Source organism: Solanum stenotomum, chromosome 9 (assembly GCF_019186545.1).
Source record: "Solanum stenotomum isolate F172 chromosome 9, ASM1918654v1, whole genome shotgun sequence".
Classification (NCBI taxonomy): Eukaryota; Viridiplantae; Streptophyta; class Magnoliopsida; order Solanales; family Solanaceae; genus Solanum; species Solanum stenotomum.
The window spans coordinates 54,785,936-54,803,296 of NC_064290.1; the positions used below are offsets into that span (position 1 = coordinate 54,785,936).

A 17,361-nucleotide genomic window follows, 5' to 3' on the forward strand; every position below is an offset into this window, starting at 1 on the left:
ATATATATATATATATATATATATCATTTAAAAAATATATAAAAAGTATTATAAATTGTAATAATTAACTGCTTTATTTTTTTCAAATCATATAACTAATTTGATTTACACTTCAAAATTCATAGGTGTCACATAATTTACACATTAATTCTTCATTACTTAATATATGTAATTATATCAATGACATATAAATTGAAATAAAAAAATTACATATTTTATTTGAAAATCACGTAATAGTACTATAAGGTATAATAATTAACAACTTAACATATTTTAAAATTTTAGTTGACTCTCCAAATTTCATATGTCTCATGTAATTGAGACAGAAAAAACATATATTGGTTTAAAATTAATAAAAATATTATAAATTATAATAATTAACAACTTAAAAATTTATAAAAAAAATCCTTTAAAAAAATTTAGTTGGCTCTCCAAATTCAATCTGTATTACAATAATTAAAACATAGAAATTAACATAGATTGGACTCCTGCTGACATTTATTTTTCCTTTTTTAAAATTTTTTCTTTTATACTTTATATAAATAAATTTTTTATGTAAAAAGTATTATAAATAATAATAATTAATAGCTTAAAATATTTAAAAACATATAAAAAGTTTTTGTTAACTTTGAAAATTTCATCTATACCGCATAATTGGGAGAAATATAGATATATAGATATTTTAAGTTGCTAATTATTGTGAGTTATAGAACGTTTTATGTAATTTTCATATATATTACTCGCGTTGTCCTGATTTATGTGATACGAATGAAATTTCAAAAGTCAATGAATTTTTTATAAGTTTTTTTTTATATTAACTTATTAATTATTGTGATTTATAATATATTTACGTAAAACATACTCTAAATAAAAATAATTAGCAACTTAAAATATATAAAAACATACTAAAAAATTGATTAACTTCAAATTTCATATGTACCACATAAATTAAAACAAAAACAGTAACATATATTGGGCCCCGTGCTGGCACGGGGTCCCATATCTAGTATAATATAAGGTTAGGTATAGACAAAGTGATATTATACTTTTTATGACCATTTTATTTGTTTAATCTATTATTGTAATAAAACAAAAGCAATGAAAATTATGAAGGCAATGAAAAGACGTAAAGAAAATGACCATTCATATCTACATTTAATATAAATCTATAAATAATTTAAAGTTATATAAAAGAATTGTAATGTGATACCTCTTTTTGGCCTAGATTCTATTTATGTTTTCTATTTTTTATGACAATTATTTATTAATTAATTAATTATTATTATTGTACAAACTAAATATGTTAGATATATATATTCTCCATTTTTTGACATTTTTCTTAATGTTTTCTATTTATATGATTTATTCGAAAACGTAAAAGAAATTATTTGTTACCTTAAATTTGCAGGAAAATATATGGGTCATTTATTGATCATTATTGTTACCTATTATTTTGCGCTAATTACTTGTTCTTCCTCATAACATCCCCTCAATTCTTTCTTTATTTTACGTTTTAATTCTTTTTAATTGATAATTTTATTTACCTTAATAAATGTCAAGATATCTTTTTAAGACTTGCAATCAATATTATCACAAGAGAAAAATATGTGTGCATGATTTTGCTCAATTCAATTAATATAAGGGATTTTTATTTTATTTCTCGATTATCAAAAGACATAAAAAAAATTTGTGTTTAAAATATCAATATCACTATACGTGATTAATTTTTATATTCACAAATTTTGTATGATTTCTAACGCATTCGAATACGCCAACGAGAATCCGATGAAAAAATACAATATTACTTCAACACCTTTCAAAAATAATATCGTTTCGATTTATGTCGCTTTAAACTAATTGATAGTGGCATCGAAGTTACGTGTGATTAAAGATGAAAAAGGAAAAGGATGAAGAATACTTAAAATAAGAGTTATTTCGATATCCTTATATACTTTACAAGACATAATAATGAATGTTATTATAAGAGAAAAAAAGAGTTGACGATTAGATAAAATTAATAGGAGACTAGCGAAGATGAATTTGAAGTGAAAAAGGAAGAAAAAAAGAAGATAGATTTGATTTATTATATTTTATAAAAGAAAGGTAAATGAAAAGGCAAAAATTGAAGAAAAGTGATGACTAGGAAATAAGTCATGAAAAGGAAGTAAATATTTTTTTTAATTCTCTACTATGTGATAACATGAGGTGATAGAAAACACGATAGCACATAGATGTGACTATAATACAAGTTGAGACGATTATTTATATAGTAGTCATTCTTTTTAAATTTTTTAAAAATTTTAATATATATATATATATATCTATTTATTCTATAGTACTTTAAAAGCATGAACTTTCTAACTTGAATGTTAAATTACTATAATATCCCCAACTTAAAACACTAAATTTAGTATATATGTTATATATATTTAATATTATATTTATTTACGCTATATTATATTAAAAGCATACATCTTTTCACATTGATGGGCAATGACTCTTTCGAAAGGTTGTGGCTTTTTTTATAGAGTTGTGACTTTTTCAATGAGTTATGACATTTTCGAAAAGTTGTGACTTTTCTGAAGGGTTGTGACTTATGTGAAAAGACACGATAAGAACTTTTTCATACTATCCTTTCATGTCTTTAAATAGAGGGAGTTTCTCACACTTTTAAACTACAAATTTTGTAAGTTTTCTATTCTTCTTCTTAAAACAAATTAAAAGCATACATCTTTTCACATTGATGGGCAATGACTCTTCCGAAAGGTTGTGACTTTTTTATAGAGTTGTGACTTTTTCGATGAGTTATGACATTTTTGAAAAGTTGTGACTTTTCTGAAGGGTTGTGACTTATGTGAAAAGACACGATAAAAACTTTTTCATACTATCCTTTCATGTCTTTAAATAGAGGGGGTTTCTTACACTTTTAAACTACAAATTTTGTAAGTTTTCTATTCTTCTTCTTAAAACAAGGAAGATTGTGAGAGTTGTTCAATCATAAAATTACAATATTTTTTGTGGGTAAATTAGATAGATCAACAAAAACTGATTCAACAAGGAGAATGAAATAACTCAATTTCAAATGAGAAGAGTATCTTGATAATTAATATTTACTCATTTTTCATTGCCATAAAATATACTTTTGTAGAAACTTCTACTTGACAAGAAGATCAATGATTTTCCGTTGCACAAACTACAACTTGGTGTTTAGAATCTGAAAAGTCTCAAACTGTTGGAGAAAAAGTATTTGATCAAAAACTTGTTTGAAGAGTCCAAACTACATTTAATAAGTACTCTTTCGTTTTTAAAATTTCATATCAAATTAAAATTAGACCAATCTATATCTATCTTTTTTTATCTATATATACTACCTAACTTAAAACACCAAATGTAGTATATCTTCTATATTTTATATTGTATTATATTTATTTATGTGTATTATACTATATTATATTAAAGACAAAAACCTTTTCACATTGAAGGGTTATGACATTTTTGAAGAGTTATAACTTTTCCGATGAGTTGTGACCTTTTTGAAGGGTTGTGACTTTTCAATAAGGTTGCGACTTTTCGGAAGAGTTGTGACATTTCCGAAGAGTTATGACTTTTCCGATAAGTTGTGACCTTTCTGAAGGGTTGTGAGTTTTCTAAAGGGTTGTGGCATCTTTTTGATAAGGCACAATGAGTAGTTTTTCATACACTACCCTTTGTTGGCCATTAAAAGAGGGGCTTCCTCAATTTTTTAAACTACATTTTAAAAAACAAAAATTCATTCTTCTTCTTCTTAAAACATCCTATTTAGTATATCTTCTATATTTTTATGATAAGGAACAATATGCACATACTAATACTACACATTTTAACTATAAATGGAGGGGTTTCCTCACATTTTTAAACTACGTTTTTTTTTTTTATGTTTTTTGTTCTTCTTTTCTTAAAACCTCAAAGATTGATCTATAGACGTTGACAATCTCAAAGGTTAGTGAGATTAGGATACTCCCTAATATGAATGCTAAATTAATCTAATATTCCAACTAAAAACATCAAATTTAGTATATCTTCCATATTTTATAACATATTTATTTATATTATATTATATTAAAAGTAAGAGCACCAACAATACAATAATAACAAAGTAATGCACTATAGAGAAGGGAGGAGAAAGTATATTTAAGAGGTGAAACTAAGAGATTTTAAGAGTGACTAATTTTTTATTTTAATAACATTCACGTTATTTTTAAAAATAATGTGATACGTGGTTTGATATTCACGTGCAACGCACGTGCGTCAAAACTAATATATATATATATATATATATGAAAGTATTAAACATTACATTTTCAATGAATTTAAAGGAAATAAGATTAAATATTTATATTTAAATATACAAAGGAAAATTATGTTTCAAATTTGCTACTCATATGGACGTAAAGAGATCAATTTTTGTTTAAATTTTTGTAACGCTTTAAAAGTGATGAAAATTAGAGGAAAGTAAATGTTATTTATAAATTAGATTAAAACTCGAAATTAATATATAAATTAGAGACTAAAATATTTTATTATTTGCATGTTATGAAATATTGTTTGAAAAATTTAGTATCGCGCGAAGCGCGGCATGGTTTTCTAGTTATAGATTTGAACTCATTTTGACGACCTCCCTATTGGTAGATCCTTCCAATTATTCTTTGACTCCGTCACAATGTCCTCTAATGTTAATTGCCTTGGTTCTTCATTTATTCTAGTTAATTTGTTAGTCTTCTATTTCGAAGTGTTGATTTATATGAGACATGAGTTTGGTAGTGAGCTTGTTCTTGTTTAAACTAAAAAATTATTACCTTATTACAATAACAAGATAGTCAGCGTAATCCGACATGTAAAATATGATTATTACTTAATTGTGAAATATAAAGACAAACTGACTTTACTATTCCTCTTTCTTTATTAAGGTCAAAATTATTATAGTGTAAACATATAACGAAATAAGGAACATGTTATATAAAGCTAAAATAAGTTGTAAAAACATTCCCCTCAGAGAAGTTATTTTTACATATTAATAATTTTGAATAATTAATCTCAGTTTTGTATTCTCTTAACCAACTTGGGCACATGCTACGTTTAGGGGTGTTTATGGTTCGGTTTGAATCCGTTATTAGTTAAAATCAAAATCAAATCAATTTGAATCGGTTTTTAAATTTCAAAAACCAAACCAAACCAAATCAAAAAAATTACCGTCGGTTTGGTTCGATTTTTTCAGTTTGAAAGTACTAAGTTTGTTGAGGACATACGCATCTTGATGGGCACAAACACCAACTGCATGAATAATTCACAAAAAAACTATTGCATTAACAATGCAATTCATCCAATGTACCAAGTTCAGAAACTAAAAAAACTCATTGTCAATAGCATAAAGTTGGTTCAATATTCTGGAGATCTCAACAGCTTATTAATAGAGTTTTCAATAAAATTACACGTACCTTAAAATATTGAGAAATAACTTCTAAAAAAATAACCAATATTTCATAGTCAAAACTAATCAATTATCAGCTTCTTTGGCTTGAGCTTTAAATTATTCAATGTTGTGTTAGAAAATTTAATAAAGAACAGGGTAAGTGTGATCTTTGAAGTAAGAATGAATAGGGATTTAGACTTAAGGTTTTAATAGTTGAACTAAAATTTAAATGTTGGGCTTCAGTAAATTGTAAAATTAAAGACTTAAGTTAATTAAAATTTAGCAAAATACTTATACTTTATTTTCAAATAATCTAAAATTTATATATATAACTTCTCGGTTCGATTTGGTTATTTTTGCAGTTAATTTTTAGTAAAACCAAAACCAAACCAAATAGTATCGGTTTTTCAAAATTTAAAACCAAACCTAACCAAATCAAATCAAATATCGATTTTTTTAATTGGTTTGGTTCGGATTGCGGTTCGATTTGGTTTTATAACCATAGCCATGAACAACCCTAGCTACGTCCCCCTAAAAATTAGTTTTTTGTTAGGAAAAGTTAAGGGGCCCAAAATATGATTAAGTGGGAACTTTAAAAAATGACTATAGTATATGAGCTTAATTAGAGATTTATAGTTATAATTTGCTTAATTACGAATTATAGTTACATGTTTGAGGGAGGAAAGAGGCGAGCGAGACCAGAAGAAGGAGGAGAGAGGCGAGTGAGATCTCGGGGAGAGGGGGGGAGGAAGAGGCGAGAGAAGTTGAATACTTGTATTCATTGTATTGAGTTATATCACGATTACAATAGATACATCTGATTTGTATCAAATGAATACAGTTGTATCAAAAACTATTGTATTTAACTAAATAACTACATATTAAGAGGAGAAAGGTGAGCGAGATCGAGAGAGGGGGAGGAGAGAGGATGAATACATGTTGTATTTGTTGTATTACAAACAATGTTGGAAATAATAATTCAAAGTTGGAGTAGGAATCTTAAGTTGATTAGGATTTGTTATTTATGATATTGACTTATTTATGTTTCATTAGGATTTGTTAGTTAGAGTAGTTCGTAGTCTTAGTTTAATTTGGTTGTTACTTTTATAAATAGGGATGTTACTAGTTATTTTCAATACATAGAAATATACATAAAATGTAGGAATACATAGAACAATACACCGAAATATACAGACATATAGAACTTTTGAGTTTATAAATAAAATATTTTCATTCAAATTGGTATCAGAGAATCTACGATCCTGGTAGAAGATCTAAGAGTATCCGTTGCTGGCGGGTGATTATGACTCATATATGTCGCGCTATCTGGCTCAAGTTGGCAAAGGCTAAACTAATGATACATGCATGAAAAATATGCTAGGAGGAAAGACTTGCAAAAATATGACAGATTTAAAGAAGTGCAACCAAGCGCAAGAGGAAGAAACTTTTCTCTAAATTAAAAGTAAGAGAAAGTAAAAAAAAAGGAGTTGATGGGAAGGGCATCAACGAGAGTTGGAGTGAGAGTGCTCCAACACCAAAAACCAAAAACAAAAAAAAGAAAAAAAGAAAAGGAGTTGGTGGGAAGGACATCAACGAGAGTTGGAGAGACATTGCTCCAACACAAAAAAAAGGCGTTGGTGGGAAGGGCATGAAGTTGGAGAGAAGTGTTCCAACACAACCAAGAGAAAAAATATCGTGAGTTGGAAAGAAAGTGCTCCAACACTAGTTATTTATGATATTTACTTATTTATATTTAATTGGGATTTGTTAGTTAGAGTAGTTCCTAGTCATAGTTTAATTTGATTTTTCCTTTTATAAATAGGGATGTCACTAGTTAGTTTCAATACATAGTACATAAACTATAGGAATACACAGAAATATACATAAACATATAGAACTTTTGAATTTATAAAAAAAATATTTTCTTTTACAATTGATACATAATACAAACACAGGTTATACAAAATACAAATATAGTTATCTGAATATAATTGATATAAAATACAATTTTTTTCACTTATATTTAATTGAATGCAATTGATATATAATATATTTGACTGAGGGGATGAATACATATGGTATATTAAGATTTGTTTAATGGGGGTGGAAGAAGATTCAACAAAAGATGACCCAATTCGACTATTTACCAAAATAGTCAACAAAAGCCAAGCTATATTACATGACAAGTCCTTTTCTACAATAAAAGGCAAGCTATAGTACGCGACAACTACTAAAGAATATATCTATATATTACTTTAGAAACATATACAAGATTTATGATAAACAAAATCATTACTCCATTTATTATTATTTTAACAAAAAAATATTATTTTATTATTATTCTAATATTTTGATTTTAAAAATTAATTTAAGTTATAACTATTAAATTTTTACTTATTTGTAATAGATAACAACACTTATTATTTAGTACTTTAGAAATAGTACTTTAGAAATTAGAATTGACCAATTTTTTTTTTATTTGAACTATATTAAAAGTCTTAATAATTAAAACTTTAAAATAAATATTTTACTGTATATAAATCTTACTTAAATTATGATAAACCAAAAAAAAAATAAAGAAAGAGGTTCACATTTTCTTAGAGAGGTGGAAGAGGTAGACGGCAGGGGCTTCTAGCTAATACCATACCAAATTACACATACAAGTACACACCAACTTTTAAAGAAAGTTTATTTTCTGTTCTTACTTTATATTCCCATAGTTTACACAATTATATAGGTATGAGGATACTAAGCACTCTAAGAATAGAGACAATTTGCACACAATGAAACAACCATTACATTAAGCTCAAGAAATACTATAGTACAAATGTTTATCCATCCTTATTCCATAAACCACATAACAACGAAAGGGCGTTCACAGAAGGAGTTAATAAGAAAATTAAATGACACACAATGACTTTGCCATATCAATCATTGTACATGCTAACATTTGGCCTTGGTTCAAAAGACTTTTCTCCTTTAAGACTGATTTCATTGTCACGGTAAGAAGTTGCAGTTGGCCTTGTGTTAGTCTGCACGACCTAATAATTTACTGATTTTAACTTTTCGCCTAAGTGTGAAACAAATTGCCTAACGTGTTCCAACAAAGCAGTAAGGACAATAAGTAAAAATACAATATTTTTACGTGGAAAACACCCGACTCAAAAGGTGTAAAAAACCACGACCTGTACCCCTACAAGATTTAACTCCAACTTCACTAAGTCACTGAGCCTCCACAAAAGATAGATTACAAACTTTGCAACCTACCTTAAATTCAAGTCTTGGATTTAGATTACAACTCTTGTAATCCTAGGAACTAACTCTAACTCCTAACCTTCAACACAAACCTCCCAAGATATGTGTTCCCAACTCTTCGAGTTATCACAACCTGAAGAAAACACTTCTAATTAGTTTATAACTCACTGAACTAAGATTACATCAAGACTCAATCACAAAGAAAAACTCCTAACACATAAACTATGTAGAAGGATTAGGTTCTTCGATGTGTTCGTTCTATGTGTTCCTTCAGTTCGCTGGTAGCACTTGCGAAGTCAATTTCTCAATTGCTCTTTTTGCTCTGTAAGTGCACAAGTATTCTGGACGACTTCACTTCTATTTAAATACAATTCTTCATAGAGTTATTGTTCACTTCAAACTCCTCATTGACTTGAACTCTCTTGACTTAGAGTTCTACTTCAAGTAAGACTCCTTCTTCAATTCAAACTCCTAGCTTCTTTGGACTTCTTCTTCAAATTACATTCATTGATTCTTTTGTATTATAGTCAAACTCCAACACTTCAATTTAGCAATAACTTGAAGAGTTCTACTTTAAGTGAGACTCCTTCTTCAATTAAAACTCCTTGCCTCTCTAGACTCATTCTTCAAAGCAAACTCATTGATTCTTTCTCTTCAATTTATCAGATGTTTAATTCCTTGGATTTTCTCATGAAATTAACATTATCCATTCCTTTATTTCTGCACTCTTGTCTTTATTCATTTTAAAAGCTTTCTCAAATTCAACTGCTCGTGACAGTGCTAATTTGGACCATGTTGACTGACGTGTTTCATCTTTCTTTGTCAATCATCAAAACTGCATAAATCCAACAAATTTCCCCTTTTTGATGATGACAAACCTCTTTTTTTGTGCATTCAAACAATTTTATCTGTAGACACTAAAGCATGAAATACTAACATGAAACAAAACAAGTTAGTCAATGGGTTATAAACACTGCACAACTCTTATCTTTCCCCTTTTGGCATCATTGAAAAGCTATGTAAATCCTATAATATATGAGCTAGATTGATTAGTTCAACTATTCATGGCCACTGACTATCACCAAAACAATCAGATAACGACTTCATGAAACATAATAATGTATTATAGAGAGCAAGAACAAGAGTCATTAAAGCAATAGATAATCATTCCATTAAACTGCCAGATAATGTACTATATAGGATCGAAGTCATACCGAATGAAGCAAAAACTATTGAGCACTAATAAAAAAACAAACACTGGACAGGAGTAGAATAAAGCTAGAGACACTAACATTGAAAAGTGAAGAGAAGAATGGAAAAGCAACAATAATTGTGTCAACCAATGAATAATTTCAACATTTTCATCCCTTTCTTCATGAAGAATAGCTTGTAGAGCTTAAATTCTTATCCGAAGGACATTTTTTTTTCTTTCTCATAAGCTGCATGAGTAGCCTCCAATTCAACAATTTTATCAGTGAAAATATTACTTCAACATTTTCTTTGGAGTATCAATTTTTCTCACGAGACATGTAGATCAACATGGTTCATCTATTGAATAACCTCTTTTTTTCTTTTTCTTTTTTTTTCTTTTTTTTTTTCACTTGAAAAGTCCATGCCTAGATTGAAATTGAGTATTTCTCAAAACTCACTATGGGAATCATGTCTTTTTTCTTTCATGCTAGTTCTAAGATCTTCTTTAATAATGACATCCTCTTGACACTTATGATTTCTAGATGGGAGTTCAAGGTGGAATAGAAAAAAAATGTGTTTCTATAGTTGGTTCTTCCTCATGAACTGAAAATGAGGACTAGATTTTCCTCCTCAAATGAGAATTATATATGTACCAAGTTAAGAGCAATTTGAAGAGGACATCATCACAAATATCAAAAGATGTACTTTGGTGAATATCTGATTTAAACTTGAAAAAAAATAATCAAGAGGGCTAAGTGAGAGAGAAAAATTTGGAAGAATAAGACTCTTGAGCTTTGCCGATTATTTTATTCTGTATTAGAACAATTAATACATGAAACTTGAGTGCTCAACTGTTTCACTTTATACAACATTAATCTCCATCAATATATAGCATACCTGATAAGAGCAATTTTGTGATCATTGTTGCTTGTTTTCACCATTTCTCTACACAATCTAATACAAAATTAGGTTAAAACAAGTCAAGGATCTGGAATTGGGACACACAAGTAAATGTGTAAGACTGAATTGAATAACATTTTAGCTCATAAAATTAAGGAGAACAATTATTCTAGCCAATCATTGAGGGGAGTTCATGCAATCTTAATCATCCCCAAGTCTAACTTATTCTTTTCATAATGCTCCCTACTTAGTGTCACAATCCATCAATTGTTGTTTGACAAAGAACAACGTGATCCAACAACCATATACTTTTGTGGATAAATCAGTTTCAAGATTCATTATTTCCTCTATCAATATGCCATTCGTCTGTTCAACAAATGAAACATATGGTACAACGTGTTCGAATGCACTTTCATCAGTTTCACTTTAATCCTCATATTATTATTATTTTCTTCCCCCTTACATATGCATTAGCTCCACTTTTTTCTTCCTTTTTTTTAAATGACACATTCCCCCTTTTTTGAGAAGTGAGCGAAAGGAATTTTTGTTTGACTTCATTGATATCTCTTAAGCAAGCAATATCTATGAATTAAATCACTTGCTTCCTTTCAGCTTCACCTGCAAAATAGCTTAAGGGTTAATCTTAGGAACCCAGACAAGCTTGGGTCCTTTCTTATGATCAAAAAGGTGAATCAGATTTCTTCTCACCCATCTAGGCAACTGGTTAGTGTACCTGTTTTTGCCAACATGCATAAATCTGTTTTCATTTGTGAATTTAGTATTTCTTTTTCTAAAATCATTAGCAACTGGACACTCAGTAGTTGGATGACCAATTTTACCACAAATATANATATATGAATTAAATCACTTGCTTCCTTTCAGCTTCACCTGCAAAATAGCTTAAGGGTTAATCTTAGGAACCCAGACAAGCTTGGGTCCTTTCTTATGATAAAAAAGGTGAATCAGATTTCTTTTCGCCCATCTAGGCAACTGGTTAGTGTACCTGTTTCTGCCAACATGCATAAATCTGTTTTCATTTGTGAATTTAGTATTTCTTTTTCTAAAATCATTAGCAACTGGACACTCAGTAGTTGGATGACCAATTTTACCACAAATATAGCACAAATCTTTAGAGATAGTATTTTCTTTATGGAATCCTATACCAGCCTTCTCATTGTACATCCTATAACTCAATTTCTTAACAATTCTGGAGGAATTCGTCCATCTATTAGACTTTTCAAGATCCATTTTTAACCTGGAAATTTCTAGGTTCAGTTTTTTCACCTTATCTTTTTCACTGAAAAAATCAATTTTGCATTCTTTTAAATCATGTTCTAATTTCTTCCCAACATCATTTATCTTCCCTTTTTCAATAATGGACAACTTAAGAATTTCAGATTTCAAATTCAACTTTGATGACTCAAGTTTATTAACCTGTTTCTTTAGAGAACAATTTTTTTCTTCAATTACAGTTTTGCAGTTTTTGAGATCCATGCACTCAAATTTTTGATCTGCAAAATCTTTAAATAATTGATCTCTTTCACAGGTTAATTCTTCAAAATCATCAAATAAGCTACTTATCATGCTAAGTAGTTCTCTTTTAGACAAAATATGCATTTTTTCTTTCAAGTCAAGAATACTTACCTTAGAGTTTGCTTCTTCCTCCTCCGTGTCTGAATCTCCAATAGCCATGAAAGCAATCTCATCTATCTCATCATCATTAGAATCTCCAGCTTTTGAACCCCAAGCAGCTACCATGGCACACTCTTTTCTTATCTTTTGTTTACCAGCCTTCTCTTTCAACTCTTTTTCAATTTTTTCTCTCCTCCATTCTACTTCCCATTAAGGACATACTTTGACATAGTGATCAGCCTTTCCACACTTGTAGCAGCCGGACAGAGATTTTTCATTCGACCACTTCTTGTTACTCGTTTCCTTCTTGTCGACTCCTTTTCCCTTCTTAATGTACTTCTTAAAGCTTTTTGCCAAGAAGGCTATTTGGTCTTCATCTAGATCTGATTCTTCACCATCAGATACTTTCAAGGTTAGTGAATTATCATTAAACACTTCCTCTTTCTTCAGACCATCCATATTCATCTCATATGTTCTAAGATTTCTTACTAGTTCATCAAGTGTCATGATGGAGATGTCTTTAGCTTCTCTGATGGCGGTAACTTTGACATCCCATTTTATCTTTGGTAGAATTCTTAAAACTTTATCAACTTGTTCCTCAGTGGTAAGAACCTTTCCTAGGGATGATAACTCATTGATTAGGGTGGTAAGTCTACTAATCATCTCTAGAAGGGATTCGTTTTTCTTCATCTTGAAGGTTTCATAATCAGTGAACAACATAGCCACTCTAAATTTTCTGACTTGGCTGGTTCCTTCATGAGCATTTACCAGTGCATCCCATATTTGTTTAGCGGTGGTACATTTTGAGATCCTATTATACTCATCAGGTCCTAAGCCACAAACAAGAATGTTTTTGGCTTTCGAATTCTTCCTGAAGTGAATTCAACCTTTACCTTTGGAACTTTAGCTCCTTCCTAAGTTTTCATAGGGATGGTTGGTCCAGTAGTTATTCTATCCCATAGTCCATAGTCTTCAGCTTGGATAAAGTCCTCCATACATGCCTTCCACCACCCAAAGTGTGATCCGTTGAACATTGGTGGTCGGATGGTTGATTGTCCTTCGCTATGCCCAATAGGTGGTGCAGAATTCATCGTGATCTTATCTTAAGTGTTAGCCTTGAAAAGATAACTGGCTCTGATACCAATTGTTAGTCTGCACGACCTAGTAATTTACTGATTTTAACTTTTCGCCTAAGTGTGAAACAAGTTGCCTAACGTGTTCCAACAAAGTAGTAAGGATAGTAAGTAAAAATACAATATTTTTACGTGGAAAACACCCGGCTCAAAAGGTGTAAAAAACCACGACCTGTACCCCTACAGGATTTAACTCCAACTTCACTAAATCACTGAGCCTCCACAAAAGATAGATTACAAACTTTGCAACCTACCTTAAATTCAAGTCATGGATTTAGATTACAACTCTTGTAATCCTAGGAACTAACTCTAACTCCTAACCTTTAACACAAACCTCTCAAGGTATGTGTTCCCACCTTTTCGAGTTATCACAACCTGAAGAAAACACTTCTAATTAGTTTATAACTCACTGAACTAAGATTACATCAAGACTCAATCACAAAGAAAAACTCCTAACACATAAACTTTGTAGAAGGATTAGGTTCTTCGATGTGTTCCTTCGAAGTGTTCCTTCAGTTCGCTGGTAGCACTTGCGAAGTCAATTTCTCAATTGCTCTTTTTGCTTTGTAAGTGCACAAGTATTCTGGATGACTTCACTTCTATTTACATACAATTCTTCATAGAGTTATTGTTCACTTCAAACTCCTCATTGACTTGAACTCTCTTGACTTAGAGTTCTACTTCAAGTAAGACTCCTTCTTCAATTCAAACTCCTAGCTTCTTTGGACTTCTTCTTCAAATTACATTCATTGATTCTTTTGTATTGTAGTCAAACTCCAACATTTCAATTTAGCAGTAACTTGAAAGTTCTACTTTAAGTGAGACTCCTTCTTCAATTAAAACTCCTTGCCTCTCTAGACTCATTCTTCAAAGCAAACTCATTGATTCTTTCTCTTCAATTCATCAGATGTTTATTTCCTTGGATTTTCTCATGAAATTAACATTATCCATTCCTTTATTTCTGCACTCTTATCTTTATTCATTTTAAAATATTTCTCAAATTCAACTGCTCGTGACAGTGCTAATTTGGACCATGTTGACTGACGTGTTTCATCTTTCTTTGTCAATCATCAAAACTGCATAAATCCAACAATGGTTCAAAATCTTTAGTAAAAAAATGATTTTTCTTGTTTGATGCCAACATCACCATGATAGTAAGCGGTTATAGTCGGCCTTGGTTCAAAGGACTTTTCTTCTTTAAGACTGACTTCATCATCACGGTAAGAAGTTGCAGTTGGCCTTGGTTAAAAATCTTTAGTAAAGGATGATTTTTCTTGTTCGAGGCCAACATCACCATGATAGTAAGCAGTTATAGTCGGCCTTGGTTCAAAAGACTTTTCTTCTTTAAGACTTATGACTTCATCATCACGGTAAGAAGTTGCAGTTGGCCTTGGTTCGAAATCTTTAGTAAAGGATGATTTTTCTTGTTTGAGACTAACATCATCATGATGGTAACCAGTTGCACTCGGCCTTGGTTCAAAAGACTTTTCTCCTTTAAGACTGACTTTATTATCACGATAAGAAGTTGCAGTTGGCCTTGATTCAAAAGACTTTTCTTGTTTGAGAGCAGTGTCATCATGATGATAAGCAGTTATAGTTGGCCTTGGCTCGAAAGGAGCGTCATACCGAGGCATAAGATGCTGGATTGCTATAGGCATGGGCTCATTTTTCATCACAATTCTCCAATATTCTCCGGGGTCTCTTCTTGCATCTGCGCTGCTTGCATACTGCACACAAAAATGACAGAATAAAATGTTTGTTGAATTCTATGTTACATGGTTACATGTGCATTCATTTTTTTATTACTAATATATACTCTGATTTAATAATAGTTGTCTACTATACTAAAATGATTGTTCAACAATACTTGTCAAATTTAGAAAATCAAGAGATAATTTGTCTTATCTATTTTGCCTTGCTATTAAATACTATTTATCATCTAACACATTTCTCAACGCATTAAATTTAATAAAGTCAACGAATAATATAGTAATATTACTCCTATTATTTTTTTTAATGGATGTGTCAAGTCAATAGTGGACAACTTTTGTTGGACAGAGGAGTAGACCTCTTGGGAAGTAGTTAGGTCATTTGACCAATTTGCCTTTCTATTTTAACTTCGTTTTAATTTATGTTTTGTTTTCTTTTGTATATGTGATGCATTTAAAAATTACCAAAAAGTAGTACTATAAATCATAATATTTTACAACTTTTATATATATATATATATATATTAAAACATTGATCAACTCACCAAATTTCTCTTGTGCAACATAAATTGGGATATAGGAAATATTATCTATTAGTTGAAAATTACGTAAAAATACTATGATTTGTAATAGTTAACAACTTAAAATATTTAAAATGATTGGTATGGATATACACAGATAGTTTTAGGAAGAATATTTGGTTATAAAATGTATACTCATGATGTCATACTCAGTACAAATCAAAATGTTAGATTTACATATGTTGGCTTTATTTAAAGTTAACTAATATACTCAGTACAAATCAAAATGATCATAATGCAACATGCAATTTTAGGATTTAAATCATGCACACAATTAGTATAATGAATTCTTACGCTATTAATTTAATATAATTTGTTAGAGAAGATTACTGACCATTTATTTTAAGTTATCAATTAATGATATTAAATAGAGGAGTTTATGTTTTATGCATCGTTAATACGCTATTTCTTTTAGATATTCGGTAATTTTGTCTTGATTCGTTCACTTCTATTATTTTCTTGAGCCGTATTTTCTTGAATCAAGAGAGTATCGAAAAACATCTTTACCTCTCAAAGTAAGGATAAGACCTGCGCACATACTATCTTCTCTAGACCCCAGTAATTGTTGGATTATACTGGATACGTTATTGTTGTTATAGATTGTTAAAAAAACACTATTTTTTCATTGAATTTGTTCAGTGGCTACTCCCACTTATATTTTGATTGAATCGGTGAGAAAAATAATGATAGTGTTTTCACATGTAAAAATTAGGAAATTTCCCATTTTTTCAGTGTGAATTTATTTCTCACCATGTGTTTTTTTAATAAACTGATTTGGTGAAAAATGGATAAAGAAATCATATATTATAACACAAAAACAGAATTCTCATTGATCTGCGATGAAGAAAAGCCTCTATTTCTAATAGTGCTGGAATTTCTTCGATAACCAACATTAAATAGAATTGCTTAAATATTTTTGTGCATTATATAGAATTTAACTTACCAAGGCAAGTGAAATGAGGAGGATGAGAGCAAAAAGTGATTTCATGTCTGCGAGAGCGGTACAATTCATATGCTTTTGCTATTGATATTTGCTTGGTGCATCGATAATAAAATCCTACACTTTATATAGACAAGTTGGACATGTATAAAACAATTTAATAATAATAATAATAATAAAAAAAAAAAAAACAACATAATTCGTGTTTCATGTGATGAAAGATGTTCTACAATAAAAATATTTTTCATTAAAACTATTATATATATATATATATATATATAGGTCGATGTGCAACGCTTCTAGCCGAAGGCATTTATATAATATTTATATATTTTTTTCATTTTAATTTATATATTTTATTTTTTAAAATATTTTTAATATTTGAAAATTACATTTTAAAAAATACTATAAATTATGATAATTAACGGTTTAAAATATTTAAATTTAAAAAATTGATTGATTCTCAAAATTTTGTCGGTGCCACTTAAATTGGGATAATAGAAATAACATGTATTATTTTAAAATGATGTAAAAGAACACTATAAAATATAAATCACAATAATTAACAACT

The 17,361-nt window shown here is 29.4% G+C and overlaps 1 protein-coding gene across 1 annotated transcript in view; it reads right to left on the minus strand.

Annotated features, from left to right (window-relative positions):
• The window catches only part of LOC125875949 (organ-specific protein S2-like), a 189,714-nt gene extending 172,827 nt beyond the window's left edge, over positions 1-16,887 (minus strand). Inside the window, exon 1 of the mRNA XM_049557026.1 lies at positions 16,794-16,887. Within this exon, the coding sequence (XP_049412983.1) occupies positions 16,794-16,862 (69 nt within the window). The 5' untranslated portion in view covers positions 16,863-16,887. The remainder of the gene's footprint in view (positions 1-16,793) is intronic.
• Positions 16,888-17,361: the final 474 nt, after the last annotated feature.